Raw genomic sequence first — 27571 nt, 5'->3', positions numbered from 1 at the left:
CAAAACAGTGTTAATAAATCTATTATTTGCTGTACGTTAATTTATTTTTTTTATTTTCCTTAATGTTAATAAGGATACAATTTAATGAATAAAATGAAGGATTATTATTAATAATAATAACCATTTTATAGATAAATGATACTATTTATAGTCGTGGCAGAGAACATCTTAGCTTTCTTTGTCTTATGCATGGGCAACAAAACAAGCGTAACACTCAATATCTTGTTAAAATACAATTTGAATTTTTACAGTGAATAAAAAAACAAGTTGTGGGCCAAAAGTGGCCCCTGAGCCACTTTTTGGACACCTTTTCTATAGAAAAATACAAAATTGTGCAGCTGTTACAGGTAGGTATGACAACAAAACGAAAATAAATGCATAAATTAATATGACTGACATATTTGCAAGTGGGGGAGGTGGCAAGGAGACAACAAAAGTTGTTTAGAAATAAACCTCTTTTCTGTTACAGACTCCAAACGGTGTTAAATAAAGCTGTTCTTTGCTGTACGTCAATCTATGTATATATTTTATTTTCCTTAATGTTAATAAGCATATAATTAAATGAATACAATGAATTATTGTTATTATTATTAATAATAACATTTACAGAGGTGTACTTATAACAATTTTATATAGTCGCGGCAGAGAGTGGGGGTGGGGGGGGTGTAACTGAAAATAATGCAAACACTGGTTTAGGTCAATATAGCCTATAAGCTATCAAAAAAATCATCTTAGCTTTGTGTTATGCATGTATGGGCAACAAAACAAGCGTAACATCTTGTTAAAATACATTTCAAATTTTTACAGTCAATAAAAAAACAAGATGTGGGCCAAAAGTGGCCCCTGAGCCACACTTTGGACACCCTTTCCATATAGAAAAATATAAAATAGTACAGCTGTTACAGGTAGGTATGACACAAAAACGAAAAAAAAAATTTTAATTATCTTTTTATTAATTTTTTTTTAATACACTGTAGCACTTTGAGGTTGTTTACTCAATGTAAAGTGCTTTTTACAAATAAAATCTATTATTATTATACTTATTAAATAAATGCATGAATAATTATGACTGACATATTTGCAAGTGGGGGATGTGGCAAGGAGACAACAAAAGTTGTTCGGAAATAAACCTCTTTTCTGTTACGGACTCCAAACAGTGTTAAATAAAGCTGTTCTTTGCTGTACGTTAATCTAGATTTATTTTTTATTTTCCTTAATGTTAATAAGGATACAATTAAATGAATAAAAGGAATTGTTATTATTATTAATAATAATATGCAGAGGTGTACTTATAACAATTTTATAGATAAAAATGTGGGCCAAAAGTGGCCCCTGAGTCACACTTTGGACACCATTTCTATAGAAAAATAGTGCAGCTGTTACAGGTAGTTATGACAACAAAACTAAAATAAATGCATAAATAATTATGACTGACATATTTGCAAGTGGGGGAGGTGGCAAGGAGACAACAAAAGTTGTTTGGAAATAAACCTCTTTTCTGTTACAGACTCCAAACTGTTAAATAAAGCTGTTATTTGCTGTACGTTAATCTAGATTTATTTTTAATTTTCCTTAATGTTAATAAGGATACAATTAAATGAATAAAATGAATTGTTATTATTATTATTATTTTTAATAATAATATGCAGAGGTGTACTTATAACATTTTTATAGATAGTGGCCCCTGAGTCACACTTTGGACACCATTTCTATATAAAAATAGTGCAGCTGTTACAGGTAGTTATGACAACAAAACTAAAATAAATGCATAAATAATTATGACTGACATATTTGCAAGTGGGGGAGGTGGCAAGGAGACAACAAAAGTTGTTTAGAAATAAACCTCTTTTCTGTTACAGACTCCAAACAGTGTTAAATAACGCTGTTCTTTGCTGTACGTTAATCTAGATTTATTTTTATTATTATTTTATTTATTATTATTTTATTATTATTTATTTATTATTATGAATAAAATGAATTGTTATTATTATTATTATTAATAATAATATGCAGAGGTGTACTTATAACATTTTTATAGATAGTGGCCCCTGAGTCACACTTTGGACACCATTTCTATAGAAAAATAGTGCAGCTGTTACAGGTAGTTATGACAACAAAACTAAAATAAATGCATAAATAATTATGACTGACATATTTGCAAGTGGGGGAGGTGGCAAGGAGACAACAAAAGTTGTTTGGAAATAAACCTCTTTTCTGTTACGGACTCCAAACTGTGCTAAATAAAGCTGTTCTTTGCTGTACGTTAATCTATATATATATTATTTTCCTTAATGTTAATAAGCATATAATTAAATGAATACAATGAATTATTGTTATTATTATTAATAATAACATTTACAGAGGTGTACTTATAACAATTTTATATAGTCGCGGCAGAGAGTGGGGGTGGGGGGGGGGGTGCATCTGAAAATAATGCAAACACTGGTTTAGGTCAATATAGCCCATAAGCTATCAAAAAAATCATCTTAGCTTTGTGTTATGCATGTATGGGCAACAAAACAAGCGTAACATCTTGTTAAAATTCATTTTGAATTTTTACAGTCAATAAAAAAACAAGATGTGGGCCAAGAGTGGCCCCTGAGCCACACTTTGGACACCTTTTCCCTATAGAAAAATATAAAATAGTGCAGCTGTTACAGGCAGGTATGACACAAAAACGATTTTTTTAATTATCTTTTTATTATTATTATTTTAATACACTGTAGCACTTTGAGGTTGTTTACTCAATGTAAAGTGCTTTTTACAAATAAAATCTATTATTATTATTATTAAATAAATGCATAAATAATTATGACTGACATATTTGCAAGTGGGGGAGGTGGCAAGGAGACAACAAAAGTTGTTTAGAAATAAACCTCTTTTCTGTTACAGACTCCAAACAGTGTTAAATAAAGCTGTTCTTTAATCTACATTTATTTTTATTTTTCCTTAATGTTAATAAGGATACAATTAAATGAATAAAATGAATTGTTATTATTATTATTAATAATAGTATGCAGAGGTGTACTTATAACAATTTTATAGATAAAAATGTGGGCCAAAAGTGGCCCCTGAGTCACACTTTGGACACCATTTCTATAGAAAATAGTGCAGCTATTACAGGTAGTTATGACAACAAAACTAATATAAATGCATAAATAATTATGACTGACATATTTGCAAGTGGGGGAGGTGGCAAGGAGACAACAAAAGTTGTTTAGAAATAAACCTCTTTTCTGTTACAGACTCCAAACAGTGTTAAATAAAGCTGTTCTTTGCTGTACGTTAATCTAGATTTATTTGTACTATTATTTTATTATTTATTATTTATTATTATTTTTATTATTATTTTATTTATTATTATTTTATTATTTATTTATTTATTATTATGAATAAAATGAATTGTTATTATTATTATTATTAATAATAATATGCAGAGGTGTACTTATAACATTTTTATAGATAGTGGCCCCTGAGTCACACTTTGGACACCATTTCTATAGAAAAATAGTGCAGCTGTTACAGGTAGTTATGACAACAAAACTAAAATAAATGCATAAATAATTATGACTGACATATTTGCAAGTGGGGGAGGTGGCAAGGAGACAACAAAAGTTGTTTGGAAATAAACCTCTTTTCTGTTACAGACTCCAAACGGTGTTAAATAAAGCTGTTCTTTGCTGTACGTTAATCTAGATTTATTTTTAATTTTCCTTAATGTTAATAAGGATACAATTAAATGAATAAAATGAATTGTTATTATTATTATTATTATTAATAATAATATGCAGAGGTGTACTTATAACATTTTTATAGATAGTGGCCCCTGAGTCCCACTTTGGACAGCATTTCTATAGAAAATAGTGCAGCTGTTACAGGTAGTTATGACAACAAAACTAAAATAAATGCATAAATAATTATGACTGACATATTTGCAAGTGGGGGAGGTGGCAAGGAGACAACAAAAGTTGTTTAGAAATAAACCTCTTTTCTGTTACGGACTCCAAACGGTGTTAAATAAAGCAGTTCTTTGCTGTACGTTAATCTATATATATATTTTATTTTCCTTAATGTTAATAAGCATATAATTAAATGAACACAATGAATTATTGTTATTATTATTAATAATAACATTTACAGAGGTGTACTTATAACAATTTTATATAGTCGCAGCAGAGAGTGGGGGTGGGGGGGTGTAACTGAAAATAATGCAAACACTGGTTTAGGTCAATATAGCCTATAAGCTATCAAAAAAATCATCTTAGCTTTGTGTTATGCATGTATGGGCAACAAAACAAGCGCAACATCTTGTTAAAATACATTTTGATTTTTTACAGTCAATAAAAAAACAAGATGTGGGCCAAAAGTGGCCCCTGAACCACACTTTGGACACCTTTTCCTATAGAAAAATATAAAATAGTGCAGCTGTTACAGGCAGGTATGACACAAAAACGATTTTTTTTTTAATTATCTTTTTATTTGTAATACACTGTAGCACTTTGAGGTTGTTTACTCAATGTAAAGTGCTTTTTACAAATAAAATCTATTATTATTATTATTATTAAATAAATGCATAAATAATTATGACTGACATATTTGCAAGTGGGGGAGGTGGCAAGGAGACAACAAAAGTTGTTTGGAAATAAACCTCTTTTCTGTTACAAACTCCAAACTGTTAAATAAAGCTGTTATTTGCTGTATGTTAATCTAGATTTATTTTTAATTTTCCTTAATGTTAATAAGGATACAATTAAATGAATAAAAGGAATTGTTATTATTATTAATAATAATATGCAGAGGTGTACTTATAACAATTTTATAGATACAAATGTGGGCCAAAAGTGGCCCCTGAGTCCCACTTTGGACACCATTTCTATAGAAAAATAGTGCAGCTGTTACAGGTAGTTATGACAATAAAACTAAAATGAATGCATAAATAATTATGACTGACATATTTGCAAGTGGGGGAGGTGGCAAGGAGACAACAAAAGTTGTTTAGAAATAAACCTCTTTTCTGTTACGGACTCCAAACAGTGTTAAATAAAGCTGTTCTTTGCTGTACGTTAATCTATATATATATTATTTTCCTTAATGTTAATAAGCATATAATTAAATGAATACAATGAATTATTGTTATTATTATTAAGAATAACATTTACAGAGGTGTACTTATAACAATTTTATATAGTCGTGGCAGAGAGTGGGGGTGGGGGTGTGTAACTGAAAATAATGCAAACACTGGTTTAGGTCAATATAGCCTATAAGCTATCAAAAAAATCATCTTAGCTTTGTGTTATGCATGTATGGGCAACAAAACAAGCGTAACATCTTGTTAAAATTCATTTTGAATTTTTACAGTCAATAAAAAAAACAAGATGTGGGCCAAAAGTGGCCCCTGAGCCACACTTTGGACACCTTTTCCTATAGAAAAATATAAAATAGTGCAGCTGTTACAGGTAGGTATGACACAAAAACAAAACATTTTTTTAATTATCTTTTTATTAATTTTTTTTTAATACACTGTAGCACTTTGAGGTTGTTTACTCAATGTAAAGTGCTTTTTACAAATAAAATCTATTATTATTATTATTATTAAATAAATGCATAAATAATTATGACTGACATATTTGCAAGTGGGGGAGGTGGCAAGGAGACAACAAAAGTTGTTTATAAATAAACCTCTTTTCTGTTACAGACTCCAAACTGTGTTAAATAAAGCTGTTCTTTGCTGTATGTTAATCTAGATTTATTTTTAATTTTCCTTAATGTTAATAAGGATACAATTAAATGAATAAAAGGAATTGTTATTATTAATAATAATATGCAGAGGTGTACTTATAACAATTTTATAGATACAAATGTGGGCCAAAAGTGGCCCCTGAGTCACACTTTGGACACCATTTCTATAGAAAAATAGTGCAGCTGTTACAGGTAGTTATGACAACAAAACTGAAATAAATGCATAAATAATTATGACTGACATATTTGCAAGTGGGGGAGGTGGCAAGGAGACAACAAAAGTTGTTTAGAAATAAACCTCTTTTCTGTTACAGACTCCAAACTGTGTTAAATAAAGCTGTTCTTTGCTGTACGTTAATCTAGATTTATTTATTATTATTATTTTATTTATTATTATTTTTATTTTATTTATTATTATTTTATTATTATTTATTTATCATTATGAATAAAATGAATTGTTATTATTATTATTAATAATAATATGCAGAGGTGTACTTATAACATTTTTATAGATAGTGGCCCCCGAGTCACACTTTGGACACCATTTCTATAGAAAAATAGTGCAGCTGTTACAGGTAGTTATGACAACAAAACTAAAATAAATGCATAAATAATTATGACTGACATATTTGCAAGTGGGGGAGGTGGCAAGGAGACAACAAAAGTTGTTTAGAAATAAACCTCTTTTCTGTTACGGACTCCAAACGGTGTTAAATAAAGCTGTTCTTTGCTGTACGTTAATCTAGATTTATTTTTAATTTTCCTTAATGTTAATAAGGATACAATTAAATGAATGAAAGGAATTGTTATTATTATTAATAATAATATGCAGAGGTGTACTTATAACAATTTTATAGATAAAAATGTGGGCCAAAAGTGGCCCCTGGGTCACACTTTGGACACCTTTTCTATAGAAAAATAGTGCAGCTGTTACAGGTAGTTATGACAACAAAACTAATATAAATGCATAAATAATTATGACTGACATATTTGCAAGTGGAGGAGGTGGCAACAAAAGTTGTTTGGGAATAAACCTATTTTCTGTTACAGACTCCAAACAGTGTTAAATAAAGTTGTTCTTTGCTGTACGTTAATCTAGATTTATTTTTAATTTTCCTTAATGTTAGTAAGGATACAATTAAATGAATAAAATGAATTGTTATTATTATTATTAATAATAATATGCAGAGGTGTACTTATAACAATTTTATATAGTCGCGGCAGAGAGTGGGGGTCGGGGGGGGGGGGGGGTGCATCTGAAAATAATGCAAACACTGGTTTAGGTCAATATAGCCTATAAGCTATCAAAAAAATCATCTTACCTTTGTGTTATGCATGTATGGGCAACAAAACAAGCGTAACATCTTGTTAAAATACATTTTGAATTTTTACAGTCAATAAAAAAACAAGATGTGGGCCAAAAGTGGCCCTTGAGCCGCACTTTGGACACCTTTTCCTATAGAAAAATATAAAATAGTACAGCTGTTACAGGCAGGTATGACACAAAAACGATTTTTTTTTTTTAATTATCTTTTTATTAATTTTTTTTAATACACTGTAGCACTTTGAGGTTGTTTACTCAATGTAAAGTGCTTTTTACAAATAAAATCTATAATTATTATTATTAAATAAATGCATAAATAATTATGACTGACATATTTGCAAGTGGGGGAGGTGACAAGGAGACAACAAAAGTTGTTTAGAAATAAACCTCTTTTCTGTTACGGACTCCAAACAGTGTTAAATAAAACTGTTCTTTGCTGTACGTTAATCTACATTTATTTTTAATTTTCCTTAATGTTAATAAGGATACAATTAAATGAATAAAAGGAATTGTTATTATTATTAATAATAATATGCAGAGGTGTACTTATAACATTTTTATAGATAGTGGCCCCCGAGTCACACTTTGGACACCATTTCTATAGAAAAATAGTGCAGCTGTTACAGGTAGTTATGACAACAAAACTAAAATAAATGCATAAATAATTATGACTGACATATTTGCAAGTGGGGGAGGTGGCAAGGAGACAACAAAAGTTTTTTAGAAATAAACCTCTTTTCTGTTACAGACTACAAACAGTGTTAAATAACGCTGTTCTTTGCTGTACGTTAATCTAGATTTATTTATTATTATTATTTTATTTATTATTTATCATTATTTTTATTTTTATTTTATTTATTATTATTTTATTATTATGTATGTATTATTATGAATAAAATGAATTGTTATTATTATTATTATTAATAATAATATGCAGAGGTGTACTTATAACATTTTTATAAATAGTGGCCCCTGAGTCACACTTTGGACACCATTTCTATAGAAAAATAGTGCAGCTGTTACAGGTAGTTATGACAACAAAACTAATATAAATGCATAAATAATTATGACTGACATATTTGCAAGTGGCAACAAAAGTTGTTTGGGAATAAACCTCAAGGTGTGTGCGTGTGGAGCCTCTCTCTCTCTGTCCCTCTCTCTCTCCCCGCCTGTGATTGGCTGTGCTCGGCCAAGCTCTACGCACTACTGCCGGTGGACCAGCCCGACCCACTTCACTCTCACCGCGGAGGACCATTCATAAAAGTGGAAGAAGAGGAGGGGGGGCTGGGCCGGGCTGGGAAGGTGACTATGAGAGAGCCGCAGTCGGACTCCTCTTTATTGAAGGCGAGCCCAGAGTGAAATATTTATTTGAGAAAAAAAAAAAATTTTGAAGAAATTTGCCCCCTTTTTTTTTTTTTTTGTGGGTGTCACCGGTAAGCGTTGGATCCGTCAACCTACTGCGACTCTCCGGTGTACAACCCGGAGCTGTGCCCCAACATGATCGCCACGCAGGCCAAGCTGGTGTACCAGCTCAACAAGTACTACACCGAGCGCTGCCAGGCGCGCAAAGCCGCCATCGCCAAGACCATCCGGGAGGTGTGCAAGGTGGTGTCGGACGTGCTGAAGGAGGTGGAGGTCCAGGAGCCGCGCTTCATCAGCTCCCTCAGCGAGATCGACGCCCGCTACGAGGGCATGGAGGTGGTCTCGCCCAGCGAGTTCGAGGTGGTGCTCTACCTCAACCAGATGGGCGTCTTCAACTTCGTGGACGACGGCTCGCTGCCGGGCTGCGCCGTGCTCAAGCTGAGCGACGGCCGCAAGAGGAGCATGTCCCTCTGGGTGGAGTTCATCACCGCCTCGGGCTACCTGTCCGCCCGCAAGATCCGCTCCCGCTTCCAGACGCTGGTGGCGCAGGCGGTGGACAAGTGCAGCTACCGCGACGTGGTGAAGATGGTGGCGGACACCAGCGAGGTGAAGCTCCGCATACGCGAGCGCTACGTGGTGCAGATCACGCCCGCCTTCAAGTGCACCGGCATCTGGCCGAGGAGCGCGGCGCAGTGGCCCATGCCGCACATCCCCTGGCCGGGGCCCAACCGCGTGGCGGAGGTGAAGGCGGAGGGCTTCAACCTGCTCTCCAAGGAGTGCTACTCGCTGACGGGCAAGCAGAGCTCCGCGGAGAGCGACGCCTGGGTGCTGCAGTTCAGCGAGGCCGAGAACCGGCTGCTGATGGCCGGCTGCAGGAAGAAGTGCCTGTCGGTGCTCAAGACCCTGCGGGACCGCCACCTGGAGCTGCCCGGCCAGCCGCTCAACAACTACCACATGAAGACGCTGCTGCTGTACGAGTGCGAGAAGCACCCGCGGGAGAGCGACTGGGACGAGGCCTGCCTGGGGGACCGGCTGAACGGCATCCTGCTGCAGCTCATCTCCTGCCTGCAGTGCCGCCGCTGCCCGCACTACTTCCTGCCCAACTTGGACCTCTTTCAGGGCAAGCCGCACTCGGCCCTGGAGGCGGCCGCCAAGCAGACGTGGAGACTAGCCAGGGAGATCCTCACCAACGCCAAAAGCTTGGACAAATTATAAAAAAAAAACTAAAAAATACAAAAAAAAACTGACTTTTTAAATTTTCTCCTTTTGGAAGCGGCAGACTCTCCGAGCAATGTGAATAAAGACAAAATAAGACAAACTTTAAAAAAAAAAATGGAAGCGAGGACCGAAAACGAAGGTACATTTTTTTTTCATGTCCTATAACTTTTAACTCCTTTATTCCGTGTTTTCACAAAGTGAACTACCTTTATTTAAATGAACAGGAAAAAAAGAAAAGCGTGCCAACTTGATGATTTTTTTTTTTTCATGGTGTGACTCAAAGAAATTAAAAAAAAAATGTTAAATAAAATGTTGCAAGTTAAATTTAGGCCTCGTGTTTGAATTAGACATTTGCTATTTCTGTTTTTGGTTCTGGAGGGGAGAGACTGACTCCATTTATTTTTTAAATTAAATTCAACATACTTGTCCAGGGTGTACCCCGCCTTCCGCCCGATTGTAGCTGAGATAGGCTCCAGCGCCCCCCGTGACCCCAAAAGGGAATAAGCGGTAGAAAATGGATGGATGGATTTAAAAAAAGAAAACATGTCTTTGTTAAAATAAAGCCTTGTTAGCATTAAAAATTCATTTGATAATACACTCTAAAAAAAAAATGCTGGGTTATTATATACCCAATTATATATATATATATATATATATATATATATATATATATATATATATATATATATATATATATATATAATATATATACCCAATTAATATACCCAATTAATTGCTATTGTTGAGTTAAATTTCCGATTTATTTTTATGAAGAGCAACCCAATTTTTGTGTTATTTTAACTCTGCATATATGCCCTTTTACATTTTAACATATGATTGAAACCACCTGTAATTAATCTGGTCACATCATTTAATTGTTTTTAATACATTTAGTTATTGCAGAAGAACAACATAAAAAAAATGCCAATATTGTGATAAAAGTCAAAATTGTATATGACAAATGTCACCATTTTGCATTAAAAAAAGTAATAATTTTACACGAAAAAGTACTAATGTTACGCGAAAATATTGCAATATTACAGACACAAAAAGATTATGAGAAATTGCTCACAGTTTTATAAGAAAAAAAAAGTCGACACATTGTGAGAAAAAGACTACTTTTAGTCTCTATTTTAAAAGAAAACATGTGTTGGCCCTGCGATGAGGTGGCGACTTGTCCAGGGTGTACCCCGCCTTCCGCCCGATTGTAGCTGAGATAGGCTCCAGCGACCCCAAAGGGAATAAGCGGTAGAAAATGGATGGATGGATGGATGGCAGCTGTGCATCAAACCCGAACTTAATCACTTTAAAATGATTCATTTTGCATGTATTGAAATGTGCATTTTTTTTCCCGCTTTTATAAAAAAAAAGAAGAAGCAATTTCCCTCTCTTTATATAAATGGGTTATACTTGTATAGCGCTTATCTACCTTCACAGCGCTTTGACACTAATATATGTATATTAATAGTATAAATACTATTATATGCTCTTTACAAGTTAAGAGCATCCATACGAAGCTTCACAGTGGCATCCAAAATAAGAACTAGGCCACGTTACCTTTGGGTCGATGGCCTTGAAGCCGGGCTCGTCCTCGTCCACCTCGAAGTAGAGCTCGGAGGCGGTGATTGACAGGGTTCCTTTCACCACCGCGGCCGGAGCCACCAGCTGGGCCCCTGTGCTCAGGTTGACCGGGCCTGCAAGGAGCACACACACACACACACACATAAATATATATAATCACATATACACATGCCGGATAGAAGAAGCCATCAGGGGACAAGATGGAGCCGCTTAAAAATATTTTTTAAAAGGGGATAATCCATTGGAAGCGGATCACAAAAAGAATATAGATAACACGTAATTAATCCCATGAGGGAAGTGAAACAATTAAAGATTTTGTGGTTCCGCGTGGCGCTATTTCGTGACCATTTTCAACGTAATCCAAATAATTAGGAGATTAAATGGCACATTTTGCACTCATTTGTCAAAGGGAGTGACGAAAGTGGAGCGTTTAGTCCGGCATCCATCTTCATCTTTATGGCCAGGGACAATGCAGAGAAGGTTCATGCTGCACACAACACACGCCTTGCTAAAAGGTTAAGGCTTGAGAGGAAGGAATTGTCAGGGGTTTTTATGTGAAAATATGTTCTAATCCTTTTAACAGACATTTAGTCCGCTCAACATGCGGATTACATTGTGCAATCGGATTAGGGCCGTACTTGTTAATCAATGCATTTTTAACTACCCGGTACAAGAGAGACTTTTTTTTTTTATCAATTCAAAGTGCTTTATAATTCTAAATGGATTATATTATATATTACATATGGATTAGTGTTGTCAAATGAATAATATTGCTAATAGAATTAATCACACTTTTGAATTTGAATTATTCATGATTAATCACAGTTAATTACTTGCGTATGTAACTGAAATTAACCTAAAAAAAAATTTAAAAAAAAGACACCAATGCAATTTCATGGTCAGAATGTCATACACAAACATTTTTTAAACGTTTCAAATAGGGATGTCCGATAATGGCTTTTTTTTGCCGATATCCGATATGGTCCAACTCTTAATTACCGATACCGATATCAACCGATATATATACAGTCTTGGAATTAACACATTATTATGCCTAATTTTTTTTTAATTAATAAAATAAAATAAGATAAATAAATTAAAAATATTTTCTTGAATAAAAAAAGAAAGTAAAACAATATAAAAACAGTTACATAGAAACTAATAATTAATGAAAATTAGTAAAATGAAGTGTTAAAGGTTAGTACTATTAGTGGAGCAGCAGCACGCACAATCATGTGTGCTTACGGACTGTATCCCTTGCAGACTGTATTGATATATATTGATATATAATGTAGGAACCACAATATTAATAATGTGTGAATGAGTGTAAATGGGGGAGGGAGGTTTTTTTGGGTCGGTGCACTAATATCTTGTGTTTTTTATGTTGATTTAATTTAAAATAAAAAAATAAAAAAAATAAAACGATATCGATACCGATAATTAAAAAATGCCGATAATCCAACTCTTAATTACCGATACCGATATCAACCGATACCGATATGTACAGTCGTGGAATTAACACATTATTATGCCTAATTTGGACAACCAGGTATGGTGAAGATAAAGTCCTTATAAAAAAATACAATAAAATGAGATAAATCAATTAAAAATATTTCTTGAATAAAAAAAGAAAGTAAAACAATATAAAAACAGTTAGAAACTAGTAATGAATGAAAATGAGTCAAATGAAGTGTTAAAGGTTAGTACTATTAGTGGAGCAGCAGCACGCACAATCATGTGTGCTTACGGACTGTATCCCTTGCAGACTGTATTGATATATATTGATATATAATGTAGGAACCACAATATTAATAATGTGTGAATGAGTGTAAATGGGGGAGGGAGGTTTTTTGGGTTGGTGCACTAATTGTAAGTGTATCTTGTGTTTTTTATGTTGATTTAATTTAAAATAAAAAAATAAAAAAATAAATAAAACGATTTCGATACCGATAATAATAAAAAATGCCGATAATCCAACTCTTAATTACCGATACCGATATCAACCGATACCGATATGTACAGTCTTGGAATTAACACATTATTATGCCTAATTTGGACAACCAGGTATGGTGAAGATAAAGTCCTTATAAAAAAATACAACAAAATGAGATAAATAAATTAAAAATATTTTCTTGAATAAAAAAAGAAAGTAAAACAATATAAAAACAGTTAGAAACTAGTAATGAATGAAAATGAGTCAAATGAAGTGTTAAAGGTTAGTACTATTAGTGGAGCAGCAGCACGCACAATCATGTGTGCTTACGGACTGTATCCCTTGCAGACTGTATTGATATATATTGATATATAATGTAGGAACCACAATATTAATAATGTGTGAATGAGTGTAAATGGGGGAGGGAGGTTTTTTTGGGTTGGTGCACTAATTGTAAGTGTATCTTGTGTTTTTTATGTTGATTTAATTTAAAATAAAAAAATAAAACGATATCGATACCGATCATTAAAAAAAATGCCGATAATCCAACTCTTAATTACCGATACCGATATCAACCGATACCGATATGTACAGTCTTGGAATTAACACATTATTATGCCTAATTTGGACAACCAGGTATGGTGAAGATAAAGTCCTTATTAAAAAATACAATAAAATGAGATAAATAAATTAAAAACATTTCTTGAATAAAAAAATAAAGTAAAACAATATAAAAACAGTTAGAAACTAGTAATGAATGAAAATGAGTCAAATGTAGTGTTAAAGGTTAGTACTATTAGTGGAGCAGCAGCACGCACAATCATGTGTGCTTACGGACTGTATCCCTTGCAGACTGTATTGATATATATTGATATATAATGTAGGAACCACAATATTAATAATGTGTGAATGAGTGTAAATGGGGGAGGGAGGTTTTTTTGGGTCGGTGCACTAATTGTAAGTGTATCTTGTGTTTTTTATGTTGATTTAATTTAAAATAAAAAAATAAAAAATAAATAAAACGGATTAATCACACTTTTGAATTTGAATTAATCATGATTAATCATAGTAAATTACTTGCGTATGTAACTGAAATTAACCTAAAAAAATAAATAAAAAAAAAGACACCAATGCAATTTCATGGTCAGAATGTCATACACAAACATTTTTTAAACGTTTCAAATAGGGATGTCCGATAATGGCTTTTTTTGCCGATATCCGATATTGTCCAACTCTTAATTACCGATACCGATATATACAGTCTTGGAATTAACACATTATTATGCCTAATTTGGACAACCAGGTATGGTGAAGATAAGGTTTTTTTTTTTTTAAATTAATAAAATAAAATAAGATAAATAAATTAAAAATATTTTCTTGAATAAAAAAGAAAGTAAAACAATATAAAAACAGTTACATAGAAACTAATAATTAATGAAAATGAGTAAAATGAAGTGTTAAAGGTTAGTACTATTAGTGGACCAGTGGACAATCATGTGTGCTTACGGACTGTATCCCTTGCAGACAGGCCCGGCCCTAACCAATCTGGCGCCCTAGGCAAGATTTTAGGTGGCGCCCCCCCCACATCGGCAGTGAAGTGTATATACTCACAAGAAACCGAATAGCTTTGTCTTTGACCTTTTTTTTTACTTAAAGAAAGCAAATTAACAATCAGAATAGTTAACAAGATTAAAAAATATATGAATAAATAAATGAATGCAAAAAATAAAAAATGAATATATGAAATACAATATTTTTTACATACATATTGCTTAATTAACATTAATGATGTGCACTTTAACAACTAGGCTTACAACTATACCTAATATATAAAGGGGTGGAAAAGTGACTATTACCTGCAGGAATGTAAGGTGGGAGTACTGTAGTTACCTAACGTTACATTATTATTTTCCATAACAATTTACCCCCCTCCACAATATTAACCCGACGTTAAAACAGAACTAGCTATTTATTGATTAGCAATTGCCGAATCATGTAACATTAGCCTAATGCTAAAAAGCCAGCTACTATCACATTCTGTAACAGACAAATAATTTCATGTAGGCTAACGTTACCTACCTGCTACCTCTGTCTTTTTCTCGTTTCTCCTCCTCTTCTTTTCTCTTTTTTCTTCCCTGGGCACCTGACAGTTTTGGCCGTTTTGACATCTTGTGTTGATTTTTTGATGTGGTGACGTCCAAAAAGAGTCATGATACGGGAAGGGAGGGGGTGCACCGTAATAATATTTCTATTATATAGGCTTTACTTTGCAATTTAATTAACGAGGGATTATTTTTTGTATTTAGAAATAATAGTACCAACTTTTTTTTTTCTCCAACATTTGTGGCACTGGCATGGCGCCCCCTGATGGACGGCGCCCTTAGCATTTGCCTATACGGCCTATGCCACGGGCCGGCCCTGCTTGCAGACTGTATTGATATATATTGATATATAATGTAGGAACCACAATTTTAATAATGTGTGAATGAGTGTAAATGGGGGAGGGAGGTTTTTTTGGGTTGGTGCACTAATTGTAAGTGTATCTTGCGTTTTTTATGTTGATTTAATTTAAAATAAAAAAATAAAACGATATCGATACCGATAATTTAAAAAAATGCCGATAATCCAACTCTTAATTACCGATACCGATATCAACCGATACCGATATATACAGTCTTGGAATCAACACATTATTATGCCTAATTTGGACAACCAGGTATGGTGAAGATAAAGTCCTTATTAAAAAATAGAATAAAATGAGATAAATAAATTAAAAATATTTCTTGAATAAAAAAAGAAAGTAAAACAATATAAAAACAGTTAGAAAGTAGTAATGAAGGAAAATGAGTAAAATTAACTGTTAAAGGTTAGTACTATTAGTGGAGCAGCAGCACGCACAATCATGTGTGCTTACGGACTGTATCCCTTGCAGACTGTATTGATATATAATCAGTGCCGGCCCAAGCCTCCATGGGGCCCTAAGCAAAATTTGATTTTGGGGCCCTCTATTTCTGCCAAAAATATATAAATAATATATAAACTCATTGCGGCTCTGGCAGTGTTGTTTACATGATCCTATTGTCAGCCTGGCATGTTTTTACAAATGACATGTCATTTATAAAGATATGGGGGTGGCCCAGTTAAGAACATAAATAATACCAATGAATGAACGAATGATGTCCAGAGTGCCACATATGGTTCCTAATCTTAAAATGTAGAAAACATTCAGCTACAAGAGTGGCCTGGGGTTGAACAGTCCAAGTGATAAAGCTTTGTATTTACAGTAAAAGTGTCATCTTGTCTCATCAGTCTTATCAGAATCAGCTTTATTGTCATTACGCAAGGTAACGAGATTGTACATATTAGTCTTTAATTACTAGTTTATATTTTTAGTTAATTGTTCATATTTAATGTTTACTTTGTACAAAGAGAGCGCAGTCTACTGAAGTTAAATTCCATGTGTGTTAAACATAACTGGACAATAAAGCTGATTCTGATTCACTTTATTATTTTTGGTAACAAAAACCTGAAACAGCAATGTGCAAAAATGTTGACCTAAAATTGCGTTTTTGTACAATAATATATCTTTGATCATTTAGAAATCATCAGTCAGACTCGTACATGCAAAAAATAAAAAATAATAATTTTTTGTTAATTGCTTTTGGGGGCCCCCTGGTGGCCGCGGGGCCCTAAGCAAGCGCTTAGTACGCTTATGCCTTGGGCCGGCTCTGTATATAATGTAGGAACCACAATATTAATAATGTGTGAATGAGTGTAAATGGGGGAGGGAGGTTTTTTGGGTTGGTGCACTAATTGTAAGTGTATCTTGTGTTTTTTATGTTGATTTAATTAAAAAAAAAAAAAAAAAAAAAAAAAAAAAAACGATATCGATACCGATAATAAAAAAAATGCCGAAAGAAACAACCTTTTTGTGTGAATGAGTGTAAATGGGGGAGGGAGGTTTTTTGGGTTGGTGCACTAATTGTAAGTGTATCTTGTGTTTTTTATGTTGATTTAATTAAAAAAAAAACAAAAAAAAAAAAAAAAACGATATCGATACCGATAAAAAAAATGCCGAAAGAAACAACCTTTTTGTGTGAATGAGTGTAAATGGGGGAGGGAGGTTTTTTGGGTTGGTGCACTAATTGTAAGTGTATCTTGTGTTTTTTATGTTGATTTAATTTAAAAAAAAAAAAAAAAAAAAAAAAAAAAAAAAAAAAAAAAAAAAAAAAACTATAACGATACAGATAATAAAAAAAATGCCTAAAGAAACAACCTTTTTGTGTGAATGAGTGTAAATGGGGGAGGGAGGTTTTTTGGGTTGGTGCACTAATTGTAAGTGTATCTTGTGTTTTTTATGTTGATTTAATTAAAAAAAAATAAATAAAAATAAAAAACGATATCGATACAGATAATAAAAAAAATGCCTAAAGAAACAACCTTTTTGTGTGAATGAGTGTAAATGGGGGAGGGAGGTTTTTGGGGTTGGTGCACTAATTGTAAGTGTATCTTGTGTTTTTTATGTTGATTTAATTTAAAATAAAAAAATTAAAAAAATAAAACGATATCGATACCGATAATTAAAAAAATGCCGAAAGAAACAACCCTTTTGTGTGAATGAGTGTAAATGGGGGGGGAGGTTTTTTTGGGTTGGTGCACTAATTGTAAGTGTATCTTGTGTTTTTTATGTTGATTTAATTAAAAAAATAAAAAAATAAAACGATACCGATACCGATAATTAAAAAAAAAACAATGCCGATAATTTCCAATATTACATTTTAAAGCATTTATCGGCCGATAATATCATTGATTTGCTCAAAACCTGGGAAAAATGTGATGTAAAGTCCTGTCGGGGGTTTATTATGAAACAAAATGACGTATGCCTTGACCTGATTGTATAAAACCCACAATGCAAAATGAATGTAAAAAAACAAAAAGTCAAAATATAACAATTAATAGCGTGACTAATCTGCGACTATACATGATTAACGTGATCATTTTTTTGTGATTAATCACATGTGTTGACTCGTTATTTTCGACCAACCAATGCGTGAAATGAGCACCCGTGGGCCACTTGATTAGGTACACATGCACCACGTAATAAAATGACAATAATGTGGTTTCTGCAAAGACAATACCACTTTAGAGAGGCGCCGTGTGTGTATTTGCTCGTGGTGGTCGTGCAGAAAGCAAGATACTGAAAACATTTAGAGACCAATCTACCACAATGTCAAACACATTGTTGAAATAGAAAAAACATGGTTAAAAACAACCACACTGTACCCCCAACGTGCGCCCCACAAATGTTTATGAGACTATATATATATGTTTCTTGGAGGGGAGGGGGGGGGGTTACTCACCCGTAAAATTCTCCAAGTCTTTTTCCTCCAAAGACGACAGCGTGTCGTCGTCCCCGTCGAGAGAGGCGTCGCTCTCAGAGTTCTGATGGGCCAGAGGCTGACCGCCCTTGATGGACTGCTGTCCTTTCAGGATGTCTTCTTCTGATGCTGGGGGGGGGGGGGAGAAAGGGGGGAGAGTAATGAGCTTCAGTATGAGAAAAAGTCACAGTCCCTATAGTTCGCTTATTTATCCACAACTGAGTTACAGAAATCAAGCATTTCTTTAAAAAGAAGAAAAAAGGGAGCCACGGTGAAAGGATGAATACGTTCATTATCCCACTATTGTACTTTTGATCCTATTGCTATTATTTTACCAAAGCCAAAATGGATTTAAATCACTGGATGATAACATTTAAAGAGTAGCTTGAAATAGCTAATAGTGATTCCTCGTATAAATGAACATTGTAAATAAGTGTTTATAAGCTCATTATTAACCTAATTATAAACAATCATTGAAAGTATCTTAAAATACTCAATGGTGATCCTTGACCTAATATAGGTGAAAATTGTAAAAAGCAGTTCATAACTAAATGGTTTACTGAGCATTGGTAACATTAATAACCTACTTATAAACAAGTATTAACAGCAGCTTAAAAATAATGAAGAGTATCTATAATTTATGTATATACAAGTTCATTAAGTTTGTACATTGAGTGAACAGGTAGTTCTAACTCAGAGTAATTTATGATTTAAAGAAAAGGGGTGGGATTAAATAAGTGTAAACTTCTTCTCACTCCTTTTCAAATATGTAAAAAAAAAAGAGAAAAAGAAAGTCCAATGCTCATTTGTTTTTGTTTTTTCTTTTCCATTGTTTTCATTTTGTTATAATGTCTGTTAAGGCTATAGCACTGTATTGGATCAGCTTTGCTCTTGTTTTTATGCATATTTGAAATAAAAAAAAAATATATAAATATAAATATAATATAATCAAGAGTATCACCAAATTAATGTAATAATAATAATAATAATATTAATAGATTTTATTTGTAAAAAGCACTTTACATTGAGTAAACAATCTCAAAGTGCTACAGTGTATTAAAAAAATAAAAATAAAAAGACAATAAAAAATAAAAAAAAATAAAAACTAGAACAGCCAAGAAGCTAGAACTAGTATGCATGTATCTGGAAAAAAAAGGCTTTTTTAAAAAGAAGGGTTTTTAAGCCTTTTTTAAAAGCATCCACAGTCTGTGGTGCCCTCAGGTGGTCAGGGAGAGCGTTCCGCAGACAGAAAGCCAACAAAAAATGTAAACAAAAATTGTAATAAGCGGCTTGAAAATGTTAGTTTATTAAAGGTTGATAACCTCATTATTAACCCAGTTGTAAACAATAATTGAGAGTAGTTTCAGATACCTAATAGTGATCACCAAACTAATGTAAACAAAATTGTAACAGGCAGCTCATAACTGTTAATGTTTACTAAACGTTTATAAGCTCATTATTAACCTAATTATAAACAATCATTGAAAGTATCTTAAAATACTCAATAGTGATTCTTGACCTAATATAAATGAAAATTGTAAGAAGCAGTTCATAACTAAATGGTTTACTGAGCGTTGTAACATTAATAACCTACTTATAGACAATTATTAACAGTAACTTAAAATATCACCAAATTAATGTAATAATAATAATAATAATAATAATAATAATAGATTTTATTTGTAAAAAGCACTTTACATTGAGTAAACAATCTCAAAGTGCTACAGTGTATTAAAAAAAAAAAATAAAAATAAAAATAAAAACTAGAACAGCCAAGAAGCTAGAACTAGTATGCATGTATCTAAAAAAAAGGCTTTTTAAAAAAAAAGAAAGGTTTTTAAGCCTTTTTTAAAAGCATCCACAGTCTGTGGTGCCCTCAGGTGGTCAGGGAGAGCGTTCCACAGACTGGGAGCGGCGGAACAGAAAGCCAACAAAAAATGTAAACAAAAATTGTAATAAGCGGCTTGAAAATGTTAGTTTATTAAAGGTTGATAACCACATTATTATCCCAATTATAAACAATAATTGAGAGTAGTTTCAGATACCTAATAGTGATCACCAAACTAATGCAAACAAAATTGTAATAGGCAGCTCATAACTGTTAATGTTTACTAAACGTTTATAAGCTCATTATTAACCTAATTATAAACAATCATTGAAAGTATCTTAAAATACTCAATAGTGATTCTTGACCTAATATAAGTGAAAATTGTAAGAAGCAGTTCATAACTAAATGGTTTACAGAGCGTTGGTAAAATTAATAACCTATTTATAAACAATTATTAACAGTAGCTTAGAATATCACCAAATTAATGTAATAATAATAATAATAATAGATTTTATTTGTAAAAAAAAAAGCACTTTACATTGAGTAAACAATCTCAAAGTGCTACAGTGTATTAAAAAAAAAAAAAAAAAGATTAAAAAAAATTAAAATAAAAACTAGAACAGTCAAAAAGCTAGAACTAGTATGCATATATCTAAAAAAAAGGCTTTTTTTAAAAGTAAGGGTTTTTAAGCCTTTTTTTAAAAGCTACCACAGTCTGTGGTGCCCTCAGGTGGTCAGGGAGAGCGTTCCACAGACTGGGAGCGGCGGAACAGAAAGCCAACAAAAAATGTAAACAAAAATGTTAGTTTATTAAAGGTTGATAACCTCATTATTATCCCAATTGTAAACAATAATTGAGAGTAGTTTCAGATACCTAATAGTGATCACCAAACTAATGCAAACAAAATCGTAATAGGCAGCTCATAACTGTTAATGTTTACTAAACGTTTATAAGCTCATTATTAACCTAATTATAAACAATCATTGAAAGTATCTTAAAATACTCAATAGTGATTCTTGACCTAATATAAGTGAAAATTGTAAGAAGCAGTTCATAACTAAATGGTTTACTGAGCATTGGTAACATTAATAACCTACTTATAAACAATTATTAACAGTAGCTTAAAATACTTAATAGTATCACCAAACTAAAAATGTAAACAAAAATTGTAATAAGCGGCTTGAAAATGTTAGTTTATTGAGCGTTGATAACGTCATTATTAACCTGAATAATATAAATACAGTCTATTATACAGCATTATTCACATGTGAATAATATAAATACAGTCTATTATACAGCATTATTCACATGTGAATAATATAAATAGTCTATTTTACAGCATTATTCACATGTGAATAATATAAATACAGTCTATAATACAGCATTATTCACATGTGAATAATATAAATACAGTCTATTTTACAGCATTATTCACATGTGAATAATATAAATACAGTCTATTATACAGCATTATTCACATGTGAATGATATAAATAGTCTATTATACAGCATTATTCACATGTGAATAATATAAATACAGTCTATAATACAGCATTATTCACATGTGAATAATATAAATACAGTATTATACAGCATTATTCACATGTGAATAATATAAATAGAGTCTATTATACAGCATTATTCACATGTGAATAATATACATATAGTCTATTATACAGCATTATTCACATGTGAATAATATAAATACAGTCTATGATACAGCATTATCCACATGTGAATAATATAAATACAGTCTATTTTACAGCATTATTCACATGTGAATAATATAAATACAGTCTATTATACAGCATTATTCACATGTGAATAATATAAATACAGTCTATTATACAGCATGTGAATAATATAAATACAGTCTATAATACAGCATTATTCACATGTGAATAATATAAATACAGTCTATAACACAGCATTATTCACATGTGAATAATATAAATACAGTCTATTTTACAGCATTATTCACATGTGAATAATATAAATACAGTCTATTATACAGCATTATTTACATGTGAATAATATAAATACAGTCTATTATACAACATTATTCACATGTGAATGATATAAATACAGTCTATTATACAGCATTATTCACAAGTGAATAATATAAATACAGTCTATTATACAGAATTATTCACACGTGAATATCATAAATACAGTCTATTATACAGCATGTGAATATAAATACAGTCTATTATACAGCATTATTCACATGTGAATAATATAAATACAGTCTATTATACCACATTATTCACATGTGAATAACATAAATACAGTCTATTATACAGCATTATTCACATGTGAATAATATAAATACAGTCTATTATACAGCATTATTCACATGTGAATAATATAAATACAGTATTATACAGCATTATTCACATGTGAATAATATAAATACTGTCTATTATACAGCATTATTCACATGTGAATAATATAAATAGTCTATTATACAGCATTCACATGTAAATAATATAAATACAGTCTATTATACAGCATTATTCACATGTGAATAATATAAATACAGTATTATACAGCATTATTCACATGTGAATAATATAAATACTGTCTATTATACAGCATTATTCACATGTGAATAATGTAAATAGTCTATTATACAGCATTCACATGTAAATAATATAAATACAGTCTATTATACAGCATTATTCACATGTGAATAATATAAATACAGTCTATGATACAGCATTATTCACATGTGAATAACATAAATACAGTCTATTATACAGCATTATTCACATGTGAATAATATAAATACAGTCTATTATACAGCATTATTCACATGTGAATAATATAAATGCAGTCTATTATACAGCATTATTCACATGTGAATAATATAAATACAGTCTATTATACAGCATTCACATGTGAATAATATAAATACATTATACATTTACAGTACATAAGTGGCTTATAACTGTCGATTAATGGTTTACTAAGTTTTAATAAAATCATTATTAACCTACTTCAAAACTATTATCATTAAAAGAGTATCTTAAAATACCAATATAAACAAAAGCGACTTAAAACAGTTAATGTTTTGCTAAATGTAAAAAACATTAGCATACTAGACACGATTACATGTGAAAAAAGTTGCAAAATGGTTCAAATTCCTCAAAAAAGTTCTGAGTCGCCGATTTAATTGTTAAAGGCTCTTTTTTTTTTTTAAAGCGCTCATTCATTTACGTTTTTACGAGTGTTTGTTGTTTTCTTTATGGTGAGTTTTGAAGTATGTGGTCATGTTTTGGCCCCGCAGGAGAGGAGGAAGCAGATTTATTGTTGCTGTAAAATATGATGAATAACTTTATTAAAATAAAAATGAAACAATTGCCACACGAGTGAGCAACAACATATCATAGAAGTGCTGCTGGCTTGTCACGGCACATGCCAGCTCCTACAAAAGCAACAATACGAACATGACTCTGCCTTCCGGAGGAGGAAAAAATGTGCAAGGTAACACAAACACGCTTTTGTAAACAGCCGCCATGATGCTGCTGCTGCTTCCGTAAAGCCGCCGTGTCGCCTCTAATCCGGCCAGGCAGTGAACACCCAAACACCGTTTTGTTGTTCTCAAGAACCACCTCAAGTCAACTTCCTTTTTCAAAAAAACCTCAACATAATCCACAGCTGGCGGTGCGCTTTGAAGACCTTAAAAAAAAAAATCTCTTGTCATGGAAAATATGCGGCTGACTGATATTTAGAATGGTCTTCCTGTAATTAAGCCCCCCCCCTGGAGGATTCCTTAGTTAGCAGTGCTGAAATTACTACCAGCGCCCCTAATACGTACCACATGACACCGCCTTCACGCCGAGGCAAGTGGGCACGGGGGGTGGTGGGCGCTGTGTTTGTGGGGGGAGCACCAAAAAAAAAAAAAAAAATACAAACAGAGATGGATTTCAAGTTGTTTTTTTGTTTTGTTTTTTTTGCAGAAAAATACCTTTATTCTACAGCATGGGTGTCAAACTCTGGCCCGCGGGCCCAATTTTTTTTTTCCAACTTTTTTTTATTGGCATTTTGAAATAGACAGAAAAAAGTGCAAGTCAAAACAGTACAATTTTAAAGTCAGTAAATGATTCACACCCTTTCCCATAAAACAAATGAAAATCCAAAATTCCGTGTGTCACAAAATTAGAATATTACTTAAGGCTAATACAAAAAAGGGATTTTTAGAAATGTTGGCCAACTGAAAAGTATGAAAATGAAAAATATGAGCATGTACAATACTCAATACTTGGTTGGAGCTCCTTTTGCCTCAATTACTGCGTTAATGCGGCGTGGCATGGAGTCGATGAGTTTCTGGCACTGCTCAGGTGTTATGAGAGCCCAGGTTGCTCTGATAGTGGCCTTCAACTCTTCTGCGTTTCTGGGTCTGGCATTCTGCATCTTCCTTTTCACAATACCCCACAGATTTTCTATGGGGCTAAGGTCAGGGGAGTTGGCGGGCCAATTTAGAACAGAAATACCATGGTCCGTAAACCAGGCACGGGTAGATTTTGCGCTGTGTGCAGGCGCCAAGTCCTGTTGGAACTTGAAATCTCCATCTCCATAGAGCAGGTCAGCAGCAGGAAGCATGAAGTGCTCTAAAACTTGCTGGTAGACGGCTGCGTTGACCCTGGATCTCAGGAAACAGAGTGGACCGACACCAGCAGATGACATGGCACCCCAAACCATCACCCAACCATGCAAATTTTGCATTTCCTTTGGAAATCGAGGTCCCAGAGTCTGGAGGAAGACAGGAGAGGCACAGGATCCACGTTGCCTGAAGTCTAGTGTAAAGTTTCCACCATCAGTGATGGTTTGGGGTGCCATGTCATCTGCTGGTGTCGGTCCACTCTGTTTCCTGAGATCCAGGGTCAACGCAGCCGTCTACCAGCAAGTTTTAGAGCACTTCATGCTTCCTGCTGCTGACCTGCTCTATGGAGATGGAGATTTCAAGTTCCAACAGGACTTGGCGCCTGCACACAGCGCAAAATCTACCCGTGCCTGGTTTACGGACCATGGTATTTCTGTTCTAAATTGGCCCGCCAACCTGGGCTCTCATAACACCTGAGCAGTGCCAGAAACTCATCGACTCCATGCCACGCCGCATTAACGCAGTAATTGAGGCAAAAGGAGCTCCAACCAAGTATTGAGTATTGTACATGCTCATATTTTTCATTTTCATACTTTTCAGTTGGCCAACATTTCTAAAAATCCCTTTTTTGTATTAGCCTTAAGTAATATTCTAATTTTGTGACACACGGAATTTTGGATTTTCATTTGTTGCCACTTCAAATCATCAAAATTAAATGAAATAAACATTTGAATGCATCAGTCTGTGTGCAATGAATAAATATAATGTACAAGTTACACCTTTTAATACCGCATTCTTCGGGCTATAAGTCGCAATTTTTTTCTCAGGAGCGACTTATGTGTGAAATGATTAACACATTAGCGTAAAATATCAAATAATATTATTGATCTCATTCACGTAAGAGACTAGACCAGGGGTCGGCAACCCGCGGCTCCGGATCCGCATGCGGCTCTTCGATCACTCTGATGCGGCTCAGCTGCATATTTGCCGACCCTCCCAATTTTCCCGGGAGATTTCCGGATTTCAGTGCCTCTCGCAGAAAACATTCTTCGATTTTCACCCTAACAATAATAATAAGGACGTGCCATGATGGTACAGCATTCAGCACCCTCTACAATCTGTACAACAGCGTTGCATTTTCTACTTGCACACGTAAGCGACAGCAAGGCATACTTGGTCAACAGCCACACAGGTTACACTGACTGTGACCATATAAAATAACTTTAACATTCTTACTAATAATGCGCCACACTTTGAACCAAAACCAAACAAGAATGACCAACACATTTCGGGAGAACATCTGCACCTTAACACAACATAAACACAACAGAACAAATACCCAGAATCCCATGCAGCCCTGACTCTTCTGGGCTACATTATACACCACCCCCCCTCCGTGCGTCGGTTGATGTGGGCGGAGTTTGGTAGCAGGGGTGTATATAACGTAGCCCGGAAGAGTCAGGGCTGCATGGGATTCTGGGTATTTGTTCTGTTGTGTTTATGTTGTGTTATGGTGCAGATGTTCTCCCGAAATGTGTTTGTCATTCTTGTTTGGTGTGGGTTCACAGTGCTTGGATGGCAACATATGTTGCTCCAAAACCTGTATGTACCTTTCAGCATTAATGGTGCCTTCACAGATGTGTAAGTTACCCATGTCTTGGGCACTAATACACCCCCATACCATCACACATGCTGGCTTTTCACACTTTGCGCCTATAACAATCCGGATGGTTCTTTTCCTCTTTGGTCCGGAGGACACGACGTACACAGTTTCCAAAAAACAATTAGAAATGTGGACTCGTCAGACCACAGAACACTTTTTCCACTTTGTATCAGTCCATCTTAGATGAGCTCAGGCCCAGCGAAGCCGACGGCGTTTCTGGGTGTTGTTGATAAAACGGTTTTCGCCTTGCATAGGAGAGTTTTAACTTGCACTTACAGATGTAGCGACCAACTGTGGTTACTGACAGTGGGTTTCTGAAGTGTTCCTGAGCCCATGTGGTGATATCCTTTACACACTGATGTCGCTTGTTGATGCAGTACAGCCTGAGGGATCGAAAATCACGGGCTTAGCTGCTTACGTGCAGTGATTTCTCCAGATTCTCTTATTAGTAAGAGTGTTAAAAGTTTATACCCCCACTGTCAGTGTAACCTGTGTGGTTGTTGACCAACTATGCCTTGCTGTCATTTACGTGAGCAAGCAGAAGTCCCATCCATACCACGTGGGGCTTGACCCGGCACGCTGGTTGTAGTGGGCGCTAAAATGCTGTACTGTCACGGTACGTTCGAGAGAAGAGTTGCCCTGAATTTCGTAGTATGCTGGGAAAAATTGTGAGGTTGAGGTTGACAAGTATGACGCTATCTAGCGCCATTCATACAAAACTCGAAACCCTTGGTTTATACATAGCACAAAGCAAAAAAAAACTTTGTATGCAGTGTTATTTCATTTTAAATTTTAAATTTTTTTTGCGGCTTCCATTGTTTTCTTTAATTTGTGAAACTGGTCAAAATGGCTCTTTGACTGGTAAAGGTTGCCGACCCTTGGACTAGACGTATAAGATTTCATGGGATTTAGCGATTAGGAGTGACAGATTGTTTGGT

General features: G+C 33.8%; 2 protein-coding genes across 9 annotated transcripts in view; one reads left to right on the top strand and one right to left on the bottom strand.

Annotated features, from left to right (window-relative positions):
* Nucleotides 1-27571, bottom strand: part of lrba (LPS-responsive vesicle trafficking, beach and anchor containing) — a 778336-nt gene that overhangs the window by 324725 nt on the left and 426040 nt on the right. For all 8 annotated transcript variants that reach the window (XM_061923000.1, XM_061922999.1, XM_061922998.1 and 5 more), the window contains 2 exons: nucleotides 18518-18664; nucleotides 11201-11337 (listed from right to left, as the gene is read on the bottom strand). In XM_061923000.1, the coding sequence (XP_061778984.1) occupies nucleotides 11201-11337; nucleotides 18518-18664 (284 nt within the window). The remainder of the gene's footprint in view (nucleotides 1-11200; nucleotides 11338-18517; nucleotides 18665-27571) is intronic.
* On the top strand, nucleotides 8283-10248 carry mab21l2 (mab-21-like 2). Its single transcript, XM_061987870.1, has one exon. It carries the CDS (start codon nucleotides 8561-8563, stop codon nucleotides 9638-9640), a length of 1080 nt encoding a protein of 359 aa, XP_061843854.1. The 5' UTR covers nucleotides 8283-8560; the 3' UTR covers nucleotides 9641-10248.

Source organism: Nerophis lumbriciformis, linkage group LG27 (assembly GCF_033978685.3).
Source record: "Nerophis lumbriciformis linkage group LG27, RoL_Nlum_v2.1, whole genome shotgun sequence".
In the NCBI taxonomy this organism is placed as follows: Eukaryota; Metazoa; Chordata; class Actinopteri; order Syngnathiformes; family Syngnathidae; genus Nerophis; species Nerophis lumbriciformis.
Note: the sequence above shows the minus strand (reverse complement) of the source record. Positions and strands in the feature narration are given on the sequence as shown.